Source organism: Scheffersomyces xylosifermentans (genome assembly GCF_036884685.1).
Source record: "Scheffersomyces xylosifermentans strain CBS 12540 chromosome Unknown RJT20scaffold_1, whole genome shotgun sequence".
Lineage (NCBI taxonomy): Eukaryota > Fungi > Ascomycota > Pichiomycetes > Serinales > Debaryomycetaceae > Scheffersomyces > Scheffersomyces xylosifermentans.
Window position 1 is genome coordinate 3,279,656 of NW_027042939.1, and position 19,879 is coordinate 3,299,534.

General features: G+C 40.0%; 9 protein-coding genes across 9 annotated transcripts; 5 read left to right on the forward strand and 4 right to left on the reverse strand. All coding sequences in view use genetic code 12, as the record gives it.

Moving 5' to 3' along the window:
- The first annotated feature begins 475 nt into the window (after window positions 1–475).
- On the forward strand, window positions 476–1,466 carry RJT20DRAFT_125043 (translocon subunit). Its single transcript, XM_064916386.1, has 2 exons — window positions 476–656; window positions 1,108–1,466. The coding sequence occupies exons 1-2, from the start codon at window positions 557–559 to the stop codon at window positions 1,212–1,214; spliced, it is 207 nt and encodes a 68-aa protein (XP_064777742.1). The 5' UTR covers window positions 476–556; the 3' UTR covers window positions 1,215–1,466.
- On the forward strand, window positions 1,467–2,883 carry RJT20DRAFT_125045 (uncharacterized protein). Its single transcript, XM_064916387.1, has one exon. The coding sequence runs from the start codon at window positions 1,689–1,691 to the stop codon at window positions 2,523–2,525; it is 837 nt and encodes a 278-aa protein (XP_064777743.1). The 5' UTR covers window positions 1,467–1,688; the 3' UTR covers window positions 2,526–2,883.
- A 103-nt stretch (window positions 2,884–2,986) lies between these two features.
- SLU7 (mRNA splicing protein) lies at window positions 2,987–4,224 on the forward strand. The gene has a single exon (XM_064919288.1). It carries the CDS (start codon window positions 3,196–3,198, stop codon window positions 4,195–4,197), a length of 1,002 nt encoding a protein of 333 aa, XP_064777744.1. The 5' UTR covers window positions 2,987–3,195; the 3' UTR covers window positions 4,198–4,224.
- Window positions 4,225–4,250: 26 nt separating this feature from the next.
- Window positions 4,251–5,387, reverse strand: SLF1 (Slf1p; the record flags this gene model as incomplete). The annotated part of the gene is made up of 1 exon (XM_064920509.1): window positions 4,251–5,387. One exon carries the CDS (start codon window positions 5,385–5,387, stop codon window positions 4,251–4,253), a length of 1,137 nt encoding a protein of 378 aa, XP_064777745.1.
- A 2,069-nt stretch (window positions 5,388–7,456) lies between these two features.
- TRY6 (Try6p) lies at window positions 7,457–8,866 on the forward strand (the record flags this gene model as incomplete). Its single annotated transcript, XM_064918170.1, has 1 exon — window positions 7,457–8,866. One exon carries the CDS (start codon window positions 7,457–7,459, stop codon window positions 8,864–8,866), a length of 1,410 nt encoding a protein of 469 aa, XP_064777746.1.
- Window positions 8,867–9,049: 183 nt separating this feature from the next.
- RJT20DRAFT_21769 (NEDD8 ligase) lies at window positions 9,050–10,278 on the reverse strand. Its single transcript, XM_064919289.1, has one exon. It carries the CDS (start codon window positions 10,111–10,113, stop codon window positions 9,232–9,234), a length of 882 nt encoding a protein of 293 aa, XP_064777747.1. The 5' UTR covers window positions 10,114–10,278; the 3' UTR covers window positions 9,050–9,231.
- A 975-nt stretch (window positions 10,279–11,253) lies between these two features.
- On the forward strand, window positions 11,254–14,039 carry RJT20DRAFT_144034 (anaphase promoting complex subunit 2; the record flags this gene model as incomplete). The annotated part of the gene is made up of 2 exons (XM_064918701.1): window positions 11,254–11,275; window positions 11,515–14,039. 2 exons carry the CDS (start codon window positions 11,254–11,256, stop codon window positions 14,037–14,039), a joined length of 2,547 nt encoding a protein of 848 aa, XP_064777748.1.
- A 121-nt stretch (window positions 14,040–14,160) lies between these two features.
- On the reverse strand, window positions 14,161–16,102 carry RJT20DRAFT_21774 (uncharacterized protein). Its single transcript, XM_064919290.1, has one exon. It carries the CDS (start codon window positions 15,894–15,896, stop codon window positions 14,220–14,222), a length of 1,677 nt encoding a protein of 558 aa, XP_064777749.1. The 5' UTR covers window positions 15,897–16,102; the 3' UTR covers window positions 14,161–14,219.
- Window positions 16,103–17,030: 928 nt separating this feature from the next.
- RJT20DRAFT_90205 (OPT family oligopeptide transporter) lies at window positions 17,031–19,343 on the reverse strand (the record flags this gene model as incomplete). The annotated part of the gene is made up of 1 exon (XM_064921308.1): window positions 17,031–19,343. The coding sequence occupies one exon, from the start codon at window positions 19,341–19,343 to the stop codon at window positions 17,031–17,033; it is 2,313 nt and encodes a 770-aa protein (XP_064777750.1).
- Between the last annotated feature and the right edge of the window lie 536 nt (window positions 19,344–19,879).

Below are 19,879 nucleotides of genomic sequence, written 5' to 3' on the forward strand. Positions count from 1 at the left end.
TCAATACTCAATACTCACTACTTTATTGTATTCACTGTATTCTCCGTATCTCTGTACTCCCCGTATCTCTGTACTCCCCGTATCTCTATGTCACTGTATTCACTGTACTCACTACACACTACTCACTACTTATTGTCACTAATTACTATGCACTGTACTCACTACGTAATTCTCACTGCACTCACTGCACTCACTGCAATCACTAAATTCTCTCACTTATTTTCTCACTCACTCACATGTTATCGCTCTCTCTCTCTCTGTCTGTCACACTCTCTGTCTCACTCACTCGCACTACCAATTCTCTCACTCTCACTCACTCACTCACTCACTCACTCTCACTGTCTCTCACACTACCAATTCTCACTCACAGTTCCCACTCTCATTTTCACTCTCACTCACTCAGTTCTCAACACGTATACGCTGCTGGCGAACGAAGAATTTTCGAGTTGGCAATAAAAATTGTACACACATCATACAGCTTTGCTTTGGAAGATATCTAGTGCTAGTGCTGAATATATATTACCTCCACTATTAATCAAACATATAACACTCCAAAATGGCTGCCGAGGGATTAGAAAAACTTACTGAGATCCCAGTCGAATTCTTCAAGGACGGTTCCGCCTTCATCAAGAAGTGCCAGAAACCAGACCAAAAGGGTACGTAGAAATGAAACAAAACAGAGAAGCAGAGCAAAGAAAGGTGCAAATCAGGGAAAAGGGAGCAAATATAGTGGGATGTAGCTGTAAGAGGTCGACATTGACCACAATCTTCGATGGATCGCAGTGGCCACGATTTCGTGTTATCGTACAAGTCGTCGGCGTTGTCATGGCCGCCATTTGATGCCGTTTGAGAACGAATCTTAGCCATATTGGACGACAAGCCAGCGAATTAGGCTAATAAAGCATTAGAAAGGAAGATAAAGTGTCATCAGAAAAGAATCAATTATAACTCCTTGGATTCATGTCCAAAGGAGGTTATTTCATCCAATCCAGTCTCCCAAGTGCTTAAATATATTGTACCTTCAGCCTTATCAGTATTTCCATCTACACCTTTTTGCATAACCTCAAACTCCAAAATTAGCCTATAACATATACTAACGTCGTCTAGAATACTTCAAGATCATAAGAGCCGTCGGTGTTGGTTTCATCATGATGGGTGTTGTCGGCTATGCCGTCAAGTTGGTCCACATCCCAATCAGATACTTGATTGTCTAAGAGAAAAAACCACTGCTGTTTGTCGGGAACTGGGGTCCAATACATATCTGATAATTCCATAAAGTTCAGGTAACGTACGTTGTTGTACAACGTGAAGAGTCAATCATGAACAATGAAAAAGACACTCAATCCCCTTACAGACATACACTCATTCTAATCTGTACATCACGAATATTTAGTCTATATTTCTAAATTCTGTCTTTTTTGATACGTCCAATGGGACTGTATCTTTCAATTAATGAATTCGTTAAACCAAAGTTGTAGCTACCCTCATGGGTTAACTGCCGTAACACCACTACACCTTTACTGTCTATTTTCCCCATACTGTTCATCAATGGCATTATGCGCACGTGACTGTTTTCAATGGTCTTCTCAAATTTTTTTTTTCACAGCTTAACTTCATAGTACAAGAGAGGATGTAGAGGTGAAAATTGGTTATAAGTGTACAATAAACAAGAGTATAAGAGTTGTAAAATGTCTCAGACGTCTAGTTTTGTAAAGAAGTTGGCATCCAATGACCGTCCGACCAGAGATGCTGCTTTGGAGGCTCTCCAAAGGTATCTTTCTTCTAAATCATCTAAGAAATTGTCGTTATTAGACATGGAAAAGCTCTGGAAGGGATTATACTTTTCCATGTGGTTCTGTGATCGACCAAAGACACAAGAGAGATTAGCCGAAAACTTGGGAAAATTATACTCGGAGGTGATATTAAAAGACGAATTCAGCAGATTCGTGGAATCCTTCTGGAGCATTATCATCTTGGAATGGCCTAGCATCGACCAATGGAGAATCGACAAGTTCTACCTTTTAATCAGAAGAGTGTTAAGACACAACTTCAAGTTCTTAAGAGCTCAAAACTGGGATGAAAAGCTTTTGGAGCAGTGGTTGGACGTTATGAACAGAACAGTTTTAAGTGGAGACAAGTCCATCCCTGTAGCTTTGCCATACCACTTATGTGACATATACCTCGAGGAGTTGGAATTAGTGATCTTCGATGATTTGAAGGACGTACAAGAAGAATTAGATGAGTTGAACAAAGAGGACAAGGACTATATCGAAAAGTACCAGGAGGTATATAAGAAGAAATTAGAAGTTGCTGGTGAGATTCCAATAAAGGAGTTGATTTCTCCATTCGAGAGATTGAACAAAGAAGCATTATTGAAGACTTTGAGAGAGAAGTGTAAAGAGGAAGTTTTAGACGACGCCAGATTGAAGGACTGGGGAGTTTACGAAGATGAAGAGGACAGTGCCGATGAAAAGGAAGGTGATGCCAACGACGATGACAGTGAAGAGGAGTGGACCGGATTCTAGGAGTCTCAGAACAAGAATTCTTGGAAGTTTATTCCTAAGTTTAGCATTCATATATGTATATATATGTAGACATATCATAATTATAGATCAATGTATATTAGCCAATTTGAAGAATTGCCTAGGGAAATTGTATAATGTGAGTTAATTCCTTGATGAAGAATACCGTCTATCATCCAGGCAGTTTATGTACGTGAAATATGAAAAACAACATTAATTATTGTACAGAGAGATATAAAATGTATTAGAGTGTATTCTTACGTCAAAGTATATATATAGACTACGCACAATAATTATACCTATATAGAGAATGAGGTTCAAAAGAGGCTATCTATTTATAAATTTTACATTTTATGTGTCAAGTACCACATCTAGATAACTTTATATAACTTTATATACCATTAAATAACATTATATAACATACATCTACATACATCTATATAATAATAATAATAATAATAATAAACACATTACTATCAAGTAATCGACTCTCACAATAACACATCTACCATCGTAAATTAGACTCGCTCACAGTTACCGAAAAGACTCAAAAGATGCGCATCGCGAATTGTATAATCGTATATTTATATAGTGTAGTATTATCTATGGTGAACAAGTTGGTTGTAGAAATAGATCTATGAGCTTGGTTCAGTAACGAGTATAGTTTCCGAGGATGAAAAGGAATGAAAGTGAAGACTCAGGCAGGGACAAACCAAGGAACCCATCTGAATTGAAAGAGGGCGAAATCAATCCATATATACCGAAGTATATCTCATCGAAGCCATGGTATAGTACACCGATATCTGATAAACATGAAGGAGAGGAAAGTAGCAAAGAGAATAACGCAAGTAATGACAATGACAGCAAGGACACATCTAAGAAGAGCGATGACTATTTGGCTCACCAGCGTAAAGATCCCAACGAAATCGTGGATTACAGCATCGCCCAGGCCGGCGAAGGTATAAAGGACGAAATAGTGAAGACTGAAACCCTCATAACCAAAAATAACGACGATTACGACTCCAAGCGAGATAGATGGTTCGGCTACCAGAATGAAGAATGGGATAAAGTCTTGCAGAACTGGGAGAAGATCAAAGAAAACACCCGAAAACGACAGAAACGAGATCAGAATGTCGAATTCGACTCTGATGACACAGACTATGAACTTGAATTGGTTGAGTTGAACTTGTCCAGAGATGACATTAAATCAAACATGAAAGAAGATCCATTGGAAAAGATGATCCGTGATAGACAAGACGTGCCGTCTTATATCTACAACATTACCAGCGATCCCAATAATAAGATTAAAATTGAGTATGATCCTAAATCCCGTTTGAGCAAGGATCTCACCAAGGGTTTCTTGAATGATGACAACCAATTTGTTAAGAAGCTAACAGGAGAAGGCCAAAACTTGACCAATCTACATAAATTTGCGTGGGAAATAGACCAGAGGGAACAGCAAGAAAAGCAAAAAGAAAAGCTTGCAAAGAGCTTGGAGACTGGTGAATTGGTTGAACCAGAGGTTAACTTGGACTTGAGCGTGGAAGCTAGTCCCACCCTAATGATGTTGAGAGAGAAACAACACAAAGAAGAACAAAATAAGTTGAAGAACTTGAAAAAGAAGACATTGATAGATAAATATGGTGGAGGGGAATTTACTCAAAGGAAGGATTAATGAAGTGGAGAACGAACTAGTGTCTTTTCCTCTTATTGGCTTGGATACTGATTCTAAAGAATCCATTCTCTCCACGATTTTATTCTCACACATTTATCGTCGTTCACCAACTCCAAGTTGGGTAAAACTCCCGACTTAATAACATTAAGTAACAATTTCAAATTTTTGCCGGTCATAATTTGCATTCGTCTAAATTTAATTAGCTCCGACAACTCAACACCGCCGTTGTCGGGATTGAATAGGGATCTTAGATATGTATCTTTACACAAGTTTTCTATAGAGAAATAGTAGTTCAATTGTGCGGCTATCTTAATCTTCTTTGATTCCACCATGCTACCGTTGGATTGTCTTCTGTCGAGAAGTGGTGTGGAATCAATATAAGTTCTGGGAATAGACAGGTTTCCTTCTTCTGTATTGAACTGCTGGTTCTGTATGTTGTTGGAATAACCATTTGTCGGGATGCAACAATAGAAAGGAATGGCCTCCTCGGACTCATTTGAATGAAGACTTCCTAACAGTATGGACTGCTCGGGGTCAGAGAGATGAAAGTTTTCAAAAGTTGTGGTGAGGGGAGACATTGATGCCTCTGGGAATTCTTCCGTCTCTGACGTCGACTGCTCCATGTAGTATCTTAAATCAAACTTAACGACGTATGGAAGAGGCGGAGATTGAGCAAGGGGCGACAGGGTATCACTGCTGAATGTTTCAGCTTCGCTTTGTGCTTGAAGTCCCATGTTCCGATCCGGTAGTACTTTATGGGTCTCTGAATCTGAATCGGAGTAACCTGGAATACCCGCTGGACGTGAATTGTTCCAAAGATGGTCAAATAAAGAAACGTCTGATTCCATTGCTGAAAGACGGCGCTTACGTGTGAACACTTTTTTGTTTCTCTTGAAATTGGGCTTCTTGATGATTGTATTCTTTCCCACTGAAACATAGATAGGCGCTTCTGACTTTGTATCAACCCCAGTTGTTTTTGCAGTGGCGGCTTCTGTATTGGCTTCGAGTCCCAGTAATACTACTCTAGGTTCATCTTCTTCCAGTTTAGTCAATATCTCAGGTGTTCTATCTGGTGAAGACAGTGAAGTGCTCTTTTCTTTTCTTAAGGCACAAGTGGACCAAGCATTGATTCTTGGAATTGGTGCTGGTGAGAGACATCTTATGATATCTAGGTCAGTTTCTTCGGCCATCTCTAATCTCGTACAAATAGAAGTATTTCCTTGACTCTTAGCCGTGTATAGATTTGAAGGATACACTTCCAACGTAATATCAATTCTATCACTGCTCTTCTAACCAGAAAGCTTTCATCGAATTGCAATCAAGAAACAGTTGCAAAATCTCAGCGTCTAACCATCCACAAGTTACACAAAACTTCTCTACAATAAGCCGCACACGACACTTAAATCGTTCTCTGTATGGGGCACAGAACTTTACGTCACTCTTCTAGAAGAAGACATTTGGCGAAAAAATACAGGCAAAAGATTGCCCCATTGGGCTGTCTACATGTACACGGAACAATAGGAATTGTGCTCGGCAATATTGGGCTTTGAGATGGGATATCATATCTGTTGGTGAACATGATGAGGTTGAGGAAGTGATAGAAATCATGAGATAGAGGGAAATCAAAGAAACGGCTGATTTAATGGTCAAATGCACGAAAAGGGGGCCGTTGCACACTTTCGGCTGATACCTCTCCTTTGATGCTACAGTCCCTTCGTGGGACGATGGATCGGTCGTGCGTAAACAACTGAACCATGCACACGGTGCTACACATGGTCCAACTGGTGGGGCGAATACGGGATGACTATGGCCCCAAGTCGTGGGCCCTGTGTCAGGTTGTGGGAAAACGGTCAAAGACCACGATGATTGGGATACGAAACGGGGGTTGATTCGGTGAATAATTATTGTTCAGGAGAGCGATTTAGGTTTAGGTGAGCACGAGTATCGTTTGACCCACGGCCCCCCACAATAGGTCACTGAGGAACTCACACTCCTGAAGAATTATTTCATAAAATGCAACACTACATGTTTGCGCACTTCAATTAGTCCCTTGGCTACTGTAGTTGAATTTGGAATTGTAATTTGGAGTTGAAGTTTGATTTCAATCTGCGCCCCTCCTCTATCCTATTCTTCTTCAATTATTACACCATAGCATCCTCTGGATCCCCATGTTATCCCTGGGTCGTAATTGTCGCCTCACCGTATACAACTCCACGTGAGCTGCTTGATATTATCTGCAGGCATGCATATCAGACACATGGGCTGCGGACTAATTGCTGCACAAGAGTGTAAACTCAGTTAAACACTCCGGCACCTCTATTGCTATGCCCACGTGTGAGCAGTGGGCATAGCACCTACAATTCTGGCTAAAGGGCTAGGAGCTAATTTGTCGTTATTTCTTGTCTTCTGCGATTTCGTGGATAGTATTGTTCTCGTGTGACCCATCTGGCACACGTTTTGCTGCCTGTTCTGTGGACCACACGGAAAATACTGACAACCGAATTTGCACCAAAAGTCTGCGGTGGGGTCCTTAGGCAAAGGTGGATCTCTTCATGACAAAACACCAAGCCTGGGTACCAAGCAAAAGGCCCAAGCGACGGTCGTAAACCCCAGTGACCACTACCTAATCACACCCCGTTTCGTCTAGCGCCATACATGGAGCCTAGTCACTCCCATCAAGGCCTCCTTTATCTCTGCTGAGAATGGTAATTTTATATTTTTTTTTTGTCTGCGATTGGAATTGGATTTAAACGTGGGTGTCTCTGCGGCCTCTACAGAGGAAATCATATAAATACTTTCAGATTCCAGTCGTCAGTTGGCTTTGACCCGTAAGGCCTCTACGTTTCTTATCATCAACTCATAGAATTCGTATTTCTTGTCACTGCAAGTTTTGGTGGCATAACTTCCCCCATCCAAGTGCTGTTTCCATCGTCGTTTCCCAGCGCTGGTAACCTGCAAAAACCCTGCCAAAAATCCGCTGCCTACCTTAACTACTGTGTGCCCCACTTACATTGTCAGGCATTTTTTCTGCTCACACTACATCTACTACTGAGTAGTAGTTAGTAATAACATATTTATTAATAACAATACATTACTAGTACTACCTACACAAAAGCTTGGTTTGTACACGACGGTCTTAACTATAGAAAGACCCTCCCTCCATATAATATACTACGGTTAACGGTAATACTACAATACTACTATAACAGTAGTAATAAGCAAAATAATAACATATCAATAATTAATATAATATTCTACCATGGCCCAGCAGTTGCCCAACCCGCCGGTGCTTAAAACCACCATCATTCAATTAAACAAGGAACTCGATTCCGACGATAACAACTACGAGATCCTCACAAACGACTACCTCAATACCGACGGCTCGCCCTCGGGTTTGGAAGCCGGAAATGAGCTCAACTTTGCACAGGCTGCAAATAGTGCCCTGGCCATGCCCAACAAGAAGAAGAGAAGAAGATCGTCTGCCAATATCGATTCGGAAGAACTCGCCAAGAGAAAGCACGAGACGAAACAGCTTCACTCGATCATCGAAAAACGTAGAAGAATTAAAATCAACCGAGAATTCGAGGCCCTTAAATACTTAATTCCGGCCTGTAGGAATATTACTGCTGCTACTGGACCCACTGGATCCAACTCTCCAACTAGCGGCCCCAAGAAGTCTGCTGCCAGCAGTAACAGCAGCAATAACAATGGCAATAAAATCGACGGAATGTACAAATTGACGATTTTGAAGTCTTCAGTGGAGTATATTCTCTATCTTCATCATATTATCCAGAAACAGCATCAGTTACTTCTTTCTGAGAACTCCAATCCAGAATACAAGAACTTTGATATCGACTTTGCTAAAATACCACTTAATGTCAATCAATATAGAAATATCGATAAAGAGTTCAACTTCAAGGACCTCTTAGGCGATTTGGATGAGGGTGAAGTGCCTGTATCGTCATCTTCCTCTACTCTGTCTTCTTCCAATGGTACACCAACTGCGAGTTCAACCTTGGGTGCAAAAAAAAACTTTGACTTCAGAAACCATGTCATCGAGGAAGAAGAAGAGGAAGAAGAAGAAGAATATAGAGACGAAGAAATGTCAGCGTCATCATCTGTTGTAACTTCGACCGCTCCAACATCCAAGCACAGCAGTATTTCTTTGAATACCAAGAACCAGTTGCCTCTGCCCGATATCACCCCTGATATGGCACCTATATTGACTTTGTTGAACAAGTACTCTTCTCAAGGTGCCAACCATCTTCGCGAACCAAGAAAGAATTCGTTCCCAATCTCTCCAAATACAATGGTTATCCACTCCACAAACTCTTCTCCTTTTGCTAATCCGTTGAAATCGACTTTGTCCACTCCTCTCATGCAAAGGGCCCTGAGTACAAGTCCACCATATAAGTTTCAGAGATCAACGAGTAATGCCAGTACTAACAAGTTCAGCTTGCCCGATCCTGCCATCAACCCTGCTTCACAATTGAATGACTTGCCTAAAAAGAAGTACTTCAAGCTGAAGGTGCCGGTCAACAATACTATTATGTTCAACTCCAGCAGCAAGAGCGATGAGGAGTATAATGATGAAAGATTGTCTGATCAGGACGCCTCGAAGACTCTTTTGGCATTGAGAAAATCAAGTATTGATAGTCTCTTGAATTAGTGGGCTAATAGACAGTTTTAGTTATCATCTAGTGAGCTAGATATAACTACAAATCGCTCTGGGTTCTATCAGGGCAAACGCTCCTTATATATTGGGTATGATTTATGGTTTGGCTTGGCCAAGCGGGTTTTCAATTCTGTTAATGTAGTTTTAGATAGATACATTTTACGATTATTATAAATCAATTTATAAAGTGGATATCATATTCGGCGATATTCTTAGACATCAAAGATTGTAGAGTTGAAGAGCAATTTACCTCAATGGTTTTCTTTTACAGGTGGCGCCCATGTAAATGCAACTCCTCCTGCTCCTCCCAGACTACAGGGACTACTGTTTAAGTTGATATCTGCTTCTCTGTATTCTTTCTACTGGTCTCCCTCTGCCAATAGTTCATTCTCACGCAAGTACTCTATATACTCATCCATCACACTGGGCCAGGCTGCCATTTCATCGTAATCCTTGAAATTTATTGGATCCGTCACTATGACGTCCTTAAAAAACAAGTAGAACATGGTCCAACTGTCTTTCAGAAAAGATCTCTTATATGATGACCTTACAAACTCGAACCATTGTTTGGTTCTCTCCTCTGCGGCGGCCTTCTTGCTTTTCTCTAGTTTCCCGGACTTCACTGACTCGTCTATCACCAATGGAAGAAGAAGCTCCCAGTAAAGAATTGCACTCTCAAAGTCTAACAATTTCTGCTCTGGTTCCATGAGGAAATCAAAAGTGAAGTCATACAAGCTTTTGAAGTAAATGGGTTCATCTTTACCCTCGGTGAAATACAATCCCTGGTTATTCACCAAAGACTCGTGGTATTCCTTAAGGAAATTCTTCATGGCCGGGATATCATAAACTTTGTATCTCTGCCATTGATGCAAAAATGAGTCACGATTGAATATACCCATGCCCGGACTACTTAGGAAGAAAGAGAGAGTAAGCGTACTTGGATCTTCTGGCTCCAAGCCTAAGTCCTCCAAATATTGCATTGTACCATTAATATCGATTTGCGCTTCATTTTCTGGATCCTTGTACTGTTCAAACACGCTCACGAGTGTCTTGTTAAAATTTGACAGCGCTTTTGACTTTTTCAGGCCAAGTAGACTGTTGTTATTTGGATCACTGAAGTATGAGTCTACCGCTCGTTGGAGGTCGTAACTGTTTGAGTCGAGATACTTCTGAGCTACTGTTTGTGTAGAGCCTGTTATCTCGGCAAATTTCTGCTTGAGAGAGCTTTTGTTTTTGAACATGCCTGTTTCTGTTGTCGTTGAGTTGGCTATGTTATGATAAGTCTTTCGTTTTGGAGGATCCGTGATGTTCCTAGACGATGCAATTAGCTACAATGCTATGTGAGAGTTCGGGAAGCCAAGCCAATATATCTATGGGAAGACTTGTGAAATATTGAAGTTTAAGATTCCGTTTCTAGTACCAATAATATATCCCTTCTTCTGGACGGTTTTCTAAGCACAATTGACAGCTCTAACGGTCTTAGGTCAAGTTCTAAAGCGCCCTTTTGGACTGTTGAGATTGACGGTAAAAGCACAGGTTTTCTACTATCAAACGAAAGAAAAGTGGAATTTCAATTTTCTGTGTGATACCAGTTACTTAGTCTTTCGATGGCACGTCTTTTTACCCAACAAATACCCTTTTTACTCGTATATATAATGGGCTCTTCTTCAGACACCGTCTTTGCAACTTTAGAAAAAACGGCGCTTAACAAATCCTGTTTGGTAGGAGCAAATGTCGCATTTTCTGAAAGAGAGAAGAAATGACGGGGGGATAAAGAGAGACATTATTAGTGTGAGTAAGAAGGTTACTATGATAGTATGATTAAGGCATATAATTAAGGCAAATATGTTACATAAGGGGTATAGATAGATAGCGTCAGATTGCAGCAGTACATAGCAGAATAGTACATGGCATGATGATTTTGTAGGGAGTTGAAGGGAGTTGGTTGAGGTGAATATGCGAAGTAGAAGGTGATGTAAAGGTGATGTAGATGATATAATGTAGAAGATGATATAATGTAGAAGATGAAGAAGTAGAAGATGATCAAAACGTCTTATGTATCTAGTAAGTTAAGGTTAATATGTACATGCTATATATATCATAGGCCGTACCATACATAGCACCATTGAAGTCAAAAAGTATTCTAAATAAGCATTTGTCCAATTCTTTTTGCAATTCAACTCTTGTTGCAAATAAATGATAAACAAAATAATTATGCAAAAAAATGAATATAGTGAAGAATTAAGATAAAGTCATTAGATAAACTCATTAGATAATCCCATAAGATTAGATAAACTTCCTCTCCTTGGGTAGATACAATTTGGTAGACAAAGCTTCTATAAGAAATCATACAACACAGTCTTCACTTCAGCACACTTACCATGACACCTCCCACCTCCTCCTGTCACCTCTTCTGATCAACCTACTTCACTATGTCTCCCTGTCTCTGTCTCTAGTCTCTCTACAACGCGACATTATTTGATCTTGTTTTCGTATTTTGATTCTCGTCCTGTACACAGCTACTAACATAACAAAACACTTGATGTTTTGGAGAGGATGAATATGGTTGCCAAAAGAGGTTCTTTAGCAGTGATTTGGTGGTAGAAACAGGGAAACCATGTCGGCAATCCCGGTTTCCAAAGATATCATCAGTTGGGTTATTCCCGCTCCGACATTGAGCGATTTGTCGGGAAGTTCTACCGATATAGATAACGATATCGATCTAATGTTAAATTATCTTCAGCCGTACTTTCCTCCTTCTTTGCTCCAACAGAACTGGCGGCAAGCAAATAAGATGATGGATAAAGTGGCCGATCCGTCACAGCGAATCAGGGCCGCTATAAGAAGCTGTTTAAAAGATGACGCCAATCAATTGGAATTTGTACGGTTGTACCAGAACTCCATTAATGCCCAATTCAATGGTTTCTTTGACCGGTTCTATGAAAAGAATTCGGGCCAAGAATTGACATTTTTGGACTACTTTTATGTGATTAAAACAATCACAACATACTACAATAGTAGTCTTATGTTTTTGAATCTTTCGCCTTTGGCAAGAGACCTCTGTACGAGGAATTTTAACTCGTTGTTCTACAATAACTTGATCATACGGCAGAAACATTTCTACCGAAATCGCCGCCAGAACCAGGGGTCGCTTCCACAACAACAAGAACAATATTCCCGTGATTCTATAGAATCTTCCCCATTCTTGAGATCGCTTCTGACGTTCTTGGATGAATATTTATTCAAAAAGGCACTTACAAGGCCATTTTCGGGCACAGTGAATGTGATCGACGTACTTAGTACGCTTATATCTATTAATATGATCAAAGATGTAAACCAATTATTGATACAGTTATCCATCCAGAAAATTAAGCAATTTATCCTAAGTAATTGTTCTGGGATTTGGGATAGACCGCTTCTTGAAAGTATTAACGAGTTTATCCAGAACGAAATCTACCCCAACTTTTCCGTTATAGTGAGCTATTCGGCAGATACAAACCTTACAGATAGCATCAACAATGTTTATTTGTATGATTTAATAAAAATAGCCCATGATGAGTTGGTTTCGTTGCGTATCAAAGAGATATATAGTATTATTCTGGAGTATCCTCGAAGTACAGATGGCCTCTACGAATTATATCAATGTTTGCTGACTAAATTTAATCACCACCATTATAATCAGACGCCGGACCAATCTACCCACAGCACCAATGTTATAAACGACATTACAAATCTATCTAACTTTTCCTATTTGGCCAATTATTCCTTGAAATCGCAGGCGTATCAAAGAGCAAAATTGGTTGATACTTTCATCGAATTGTGTTACAAGAATTTACTTCATTCAGGTGCCAACACCGTGGATGTTATTACTACATATACCAAAACGATCAAATCTTTTCTCATTGTGGATCCTAAGGGTGTCTTGCTCGATAAAGTTGTGAGACCAATACGGCGATACTTGAAAACAAGAGAAGATATCATCATCAAGATAGTCCATGGCCTTTTGAATGATAGCCCGTCTTCCAATGAGTTGATTGAGTTGGCTAGAGAGTTGAGAAAGATGGAGCTGAAATCGAACAGAAATAATTCTATTGTCGAGGACTCATTAGATCTAAATTGGATTCCTGATCCAATTGATGCTCTACCTGACTTCAAAAAAGGTAAAGTCAGCGATATCATCGAATCATTAATCTCGATATTTGATTCTAATGAAATCTTTATTGAGGAATTTACTAAATTATTTGGTCAAAGATTGCTAGATTTGCACAATTATGATGTCTCCGATATTGAGGAGCATCTTGATCTTTTAAAGTCGAGATTTGGGAAGAATGAATTTACCACTTTGGATATCATGATTCGTGATATCAAAGAAAGTAGAGTGATCAATGAAATTGTCAGGTCTAATTCCAGACACTCGTCTGAAAGTGTCAACTTCCATACATCCATATTATCGCATTTGTATTGGCCATCTGTTTTGGATAGTTTATCAGAAAATGACACTTTTAACCTACCATCTACGGTGAGTAGTCGATTTGAAGATTTCAATGAAAATTTTTCTATTCAGAAGAAGGGCCGTTACTTGAAGTTCTTACCTAGTATCGGGTTGGTTAAGCTTAATCTCGAATTCAAGAATAAAACGTCTCGATCATTTGAAGTGACACCTGATAAAGCTGCTATACTATCCCTCTTTAACGAAAAGTCGGAGGAGTTATCAGTCGATTTCATAGCAAAGCAGCTCAATATGACCTCCTATATGGTCTCTAAAGGTTTAAGTTTCTGGGTAAAAGAGGGAATATTGCTAGAGCTAACAAAAACTCTTTACATTGTGAATGAAGATGATGAAGAAGAAGAAGAAGGAATAGTCCAAGGGTTGCCTTTCAGCCAATCTGGGACAACCACTGCAGCAAACTCAGCAACTTCAGAATCAATCCCATCTCTGGGTAAGTTTAAAGAGTTTGAAAATCTCTGGCCATATTTACGTACTATGTTGGAGAATATTTCAAGTCTTTCCCTGGAGAGAGTTATGACACTTTTGAAACTAACTATTCCAAAGGAGAAATTTAATTTCTCCGCGATAAAAGATTCCCAGTTGGAGGATTACTTAGACTGGTTGGTTGATGAGGAGAAGTTAGAGATAGTTCATGGCTCCTACAAGTTGAAGAAGTAGAAGCCCTTTGCATAGGACTGCAAACTCGCTTGTTGCATTTTCTCAAATATACAATACATGAATTCTAATTAGCAAAACTATAAGAGAAATTCTATAACTATAATAATACAGATTCATAAGTATCATTAATTGACAGATTGCTTATTACAAAGCCTTATGATTGATGAGTTGATGTGATACTCAATTAGTGAAATCTTTGTGCTTCTTGTTATTTCTTGAAAAATCGTTGGACGATCCGTTAGCTGTCTGCACTGATTCTATTTCTGCTACCTTGGCGGTATACTCTTGGTTGGGCTGCCATTTTTTCGCCACTTTCACTTCATCCAGCGTGTATGGTGGGGCTCGGATACCCCAGTTTCTCTCGAGATGTAACTGGAAGTCTCTAATATCGACTTTGTCAACTTTGCGATGTTTTGCAATCTGGCAGGCGAAACTTGTAACAGAAGAAATAAAGTCATCGGCGAGGTCAAGGAGAATCTCTTCGACGTCGTTATCCATGGTTGTCTTGGCATCACCTTCTTCCATTCCTATATTGTTCACAAGGTCGACAAGTTTTCTCTTTGTTAATACTCTACCTCCGTTATCAGGAATATTTGTTGGAGTTGTGTTATGGAGGGAATTTAATGTGGAGTACGAGTTAAAATCCGTGGCGGCGTGCATGCCTAACTGTGGACGAGGTGCCCCATTGCCCATTTGGCTTCTCACGTTAATTGGACCTGTTCTCAAGTTATTACTGCTTGTTGCTGACACTATCGGCGGAACGGCTCGTCCCATCGTGGACATGGATGGAAGTGTGCTGGCAGAAGAAAATGAATTTGGCCCTGGTGCTGTTTCATGTAGATTAGATTGGTTGCTGAAGGACCCGGTAGGAGGTATAGCTCTTGTGAATGGTGCTGTGTTCGTGTTAACTGGGAGCTTCGGAGTGCTGTTTAAGGTTGGATTTGTTGAATTTATTGTACTTCCAGCTGATATTATCTTTCCTGTATTATTCGCCGCTGGTACTGACGATGGCGTATCAGTCGTATTTACAAAATTGTTGGAAGGGGGTTGTGATGCTGTATTTTCTCCTGTAGTCACATTGGTACTAGCAGCACTGTTGGTGGTTGAGCCAGATGAGTTGCTAACGGTGCTACTAGTATTCACACTTGATGTTTGCCCCAATTGGGTTGATATAGGTCCCCCATTGGCACTAAGCTTTCCTTGTTGTATCAATTGGTTCTTCATGTAAACAGCAATTTTCTGAAACTGAGCGAGTTTAGGCCTAATTTTGGTTAATTCGTTATTTGTTTCCTCAATTTTTTGTGGATCAACCTCCTTTGCCTTGGACTCCTCTAGGTTTTGTATCTTTTTGAGCAAATCCAGGAGACTTACTTTGACTTGGTTGAACAATTCTACTGTCACCGCCTTCGTGTTAAGAGAAGATTCACCACTTGGAGTTTGCGGACGCAGCGGAGCTGGCGATTGGTTAGTTGACGCTAATGGTAACGGTGACTGTGTAGGTGTGCTATTTGTTGTAGCTGGAAGCGGAATTGGGGATTGAACAGCAGAAGGCGAGGGAGAAGCACTGGCCGAGGATTTGGGATCTTTGGCTTTCTGTTGTGCTCTGTATTGGATCAATATACGCTTGATGCTCTCAGCTTTCAGGTAATGCTGTTTGGCCTTCTCAACATCACTCCCTGCTGCTTTTGCGAGTTCGATTTCATTGGTAAATCGCTGTGCTAACTGTGCCGCTTGGTTGGGTTGAATGGTCGCTATGGTTTGCTGAGGTGTATTACCGCCAGTAGACGAAGCAGTAGGCGTGTTTGAAGCGGATTCCGGCTTGGGATCCGATCCAGCACTTGGCGACATCGATTCCATAACTTGTGAGTTGATGTATATCTCGATTGGACCACTATTAGCCCTGTTCTAATGTAAAACACAAGTGGTTCTTCCGTGTTTTGGCGGTTTTTGAATTTTGAGTTTTGAAGTTTTTGAACTTTTGGAGAGTATGGTCACGTGATTGATATCGTGGAGAAGTGTTAGATGTTGTTGGTAGCGCTGTTGTTATATGGTGTACAGAGCTAAATGGTTTATAATACCAATATTTTATTTATTATGAATATAATATAAAATAGCACTTTCTTTGTGTGTAGGAATGTTGCAATAGCTATTATATAAGAGTGTTATGTAAGGGTGTTATGTAATGGTGTTAGATAAGGGTGTTGTATAAGGGTATTCTATAAGGGTATTCTATAAGGGTATTCTATAAGGGTATTCTATAAGGGTATTCTATAAGGGAATTGTATAACGATAAGGGTATTTATGGGTATTGAATAAGGGAGATAGAGTCCATTGGTTTATTGTTGGTTGTTGGTGTCAATGTCTGTTGTGGTGTTATATGGTAATATTGTACAAGAGTAGTGATATTGTACAAATGTATATGGTAACATTTAACAACTGTAGTATGGTGTTGTATCGAGATCAATCTTTATAGTCTTGTGCCAAAATTTTGTCATTTTAGTAGCGTCTTTTGTAACGGTATTTGAGTGTGAAGTGGTAGAATGAGATATATATATATATATATCTTGTCCGTTATATGCATCAACTATGTTCTATAAAGAGGCCAGTATTGAAATTGGTCTTTCTCGGTACTCACTATGGTATATTCTACAGTTAGATTTGAGAGCTGCCTTTGAAATTGCTAGTTTTACGGTATAAGCTACACTGTTGAAGAGTATTCCAGTCTTCTCCTGTCCAATGAGGTCCCTTTATAAATGATGTTGGTACTACAAAAGTAGGTTCATTCTTGCATTTGTACGTTAAATATAGTACCCCAAAGCTCTACAATACTACTTGGTTAAGAACTTCATGTATAATGTCTCTAAAATGCAGTAATAAATTCTTTATATGCTAAAAGTTTGGGTGCAAAAACCCAATATAATACAAGAACTAGAAAATGCAATTGCCCCAAAGGAGCGTGGGATAGGCGACCCAAACAAAGTAAACCTCCCTCTAGAATAATGTAAAACATCTCTCAATATTCGTGGCGTTGTTACCCCACCAGTTGGGCATAGTATAATTGGTAAGAACTGAGAATAGCAAGAAGATTAGCAAAATGGCCAAATTGTAACCCGTATCAAAGGCAGCGGCCAAAATGTAGTTGTACTTCTTCCACAAATCATGCTTGTATCTGAAGGCCCAGAACATTGTAATGGTACCTCCAAGGAACCTTGAGAAGTAACCTGTTGAAATATTACCGTAGAATCTACTCATACTGGAAAAGAACACAGTAGTATTCCAAAGATTGAAGTTAGAGTTTGGATATCTCTGATGCAATTTGAATAAGACAATTGGTGCAAATAATCCCAATGCAAATCCGTATGGAAGAAGAGGGTACAACTCAAATAATCTGGAAGGTCCTAATACAACATACTGGATGGCGTTTGTATGGTAACTGGTGATAGTTTGACCAGTCCATTGATGCAAAGGATCAACTTTGGTACCATTAAGAAACTCTCTCTTGGAGCTTAAGACCCATCTAAGAGCGATGTAGTTGATAGGAACACCTATCAATTCACCGTATAACTGAGAAAAGAACACTGCCTTAGGTGGCAAGTGATTATAGAATCCTAATCTCATACATTCAAGATGATATTGTGCTCTATACCAAGCATTTCCAGCAATGGATCCAAACACCAAAGCTCCAGCGGGATGCTTCAGGGAAATGTTCTGAACCATGTATCCGTAAACAAGCTCATTAAAAGTTCCAATTGCCAATTGGAAATTAGATAAAGCATACAACCAAGCCAATGGTGTCACGATTATTGAGCCCATTACTAAGGCAACAATGGCAGCCCACCACGGCATGAATAAATGCCCATTGAGGAAAATAGACATCAAAATTGTGAATGAAGTACCGAACAAGAGGACATACCAGTATGTTGGCACATCTTCGTATTTGGATTGCAATTTGTTCAATCTGTCAGTATACTGTGCCCTTCCGGTCTCTCTATTCTTGTTGGACAAGTATTGGTAAGAAGCCTTAAACTTATCATATCCAAACAGAACCACCCATGTTATACCACTTACATAGGCTGCGTAGTCGAAGAACATGTTCCATGCTCTCTGAGCTCCTAAATGTATTGGGCCGAAGTGTTCATACGCCGTCAAGTTCAACTTCAAATCTGCAGTGAGGAGCTCTGCTGTTGGGTACAAATCACCATTGCCTCTGAAGAGACTGTTGGACATTAAGCCGTACTCGAACGATCCCAAATTTCCCCACTTAACCAAAGGGATAAGAATCCATGCTCCGATAACAAAGGCGATAAATTGAATAACCTGGATCCAGTAGGGATATAACATAATAGATGAAGTTATGTTAGCCCAATCAAGCGAGAAGTTGAGTACTCCCATACCTCCTAAACCAGAACCGATGAAGTTCACTGTATGGTTATTGGGGGCTATCCAACATAACACTGCTAATGAAGATGTGAAAGGGAAGATAAATTCTGGAAAGAATTGCCAGACTGCAATTCCCGATAAGACCACGAAGAAGATCTTCATCTGCTTCGAGCCATCCCTAGCATCCTTATCTGATCTTGATTGAGATTGTAACAAAGTTGTTTGCATCAAAGCTTGTGGCCATGTGAACTGAGGATCGTACAATAAAAAGCCTTTGGCTATGGCTGCGTAGGAGTAACCCACAAAGACAATAGCAAACATGAATCCAATAGCTACATATGCTGGAACTTGCTCTCCGAAATGTAAATCGGCCAAGGAAATAGCATTCGTGGCTAGGTTTCCCGTAGCTCCACTATTGGCTGTTATTGTAATCATTGCGGTCTCCTTGATAGACCATGGACCGGGATTCAAATTGAACTTGAGTCCAAGGAGATTGACTCTCTTATTAGGAAGAGTTCTAGCAAGCCATTTTCCTGCCCAGTGGGAAACAATTTGAACAAAGAATATGGAATAGGCAGCAGATGTCGTACGGTATGAGTTCATAGTATCTATAAATGCACCAGGAATAATGAAAATTGTGGATAAAAGAAAGTATCTAAATGTCAAAACTGGTATGGATGGATCATCTTCTAATGGGACAGCTTCTCTAATGACTTTTGGAAGCTCTAGCACATCAGGATCAAGGTCTTCGTCAGATTCCGATGATACTGATTGCACATCTACGGAACCATAACTTTTTGATGATTTGAGGGTTTCTGCATTGCTTCTTCGAGGAAGTAAAGGAACGAACAATTCCTCGTCGTCTGAGCTGGAAACTACGTCCAACGAGCGTGTTTTGGGCTCGTTACCTTCTGGCAATGACATGTTGTTGATCGTGTTGATCTGTGTATTCTACTTTTTTGCCGGCTGCAACAGTGAGCAATTGCAACTGAGCCAAGTCTATCAATTTATATTGGTCTATAAATGCAAGAGAATGCTATGTTTGGTGGTCTGTACGGAAAAAAAGGGCCTTTCCCCATATTTCAATGAAATCATCGGCTTTATATACATTGGCCGCAAAATCGTGATATGCCGCTGCTCAACCTGTGGATTACTAAGTGTGAGCCGTTGACAAATGCAGCAAAAGAAAATGCGAAAAAAACAACTGTGGCGCGTGCCATTTCGCAATTTGTCATCTCAGTGACTGGGATGTTTAAGTACAATGCAGTATCATGACCGTTGAGTCTGACGGAGTTTGAAAATCGTTTTTGTTTCTATGACAGAAGGTTTGATTTCTCGTTTGTGAGAAAAAGTGAGATTCCTTTGTGAAGGAAAGTGAGATAAGAGCTGACAAAAAACAAAATGGCTTGTGTGCAAGAAAGTATTTTTTTCTTGACAGATTGTGTTTTGGCTGCAATTTC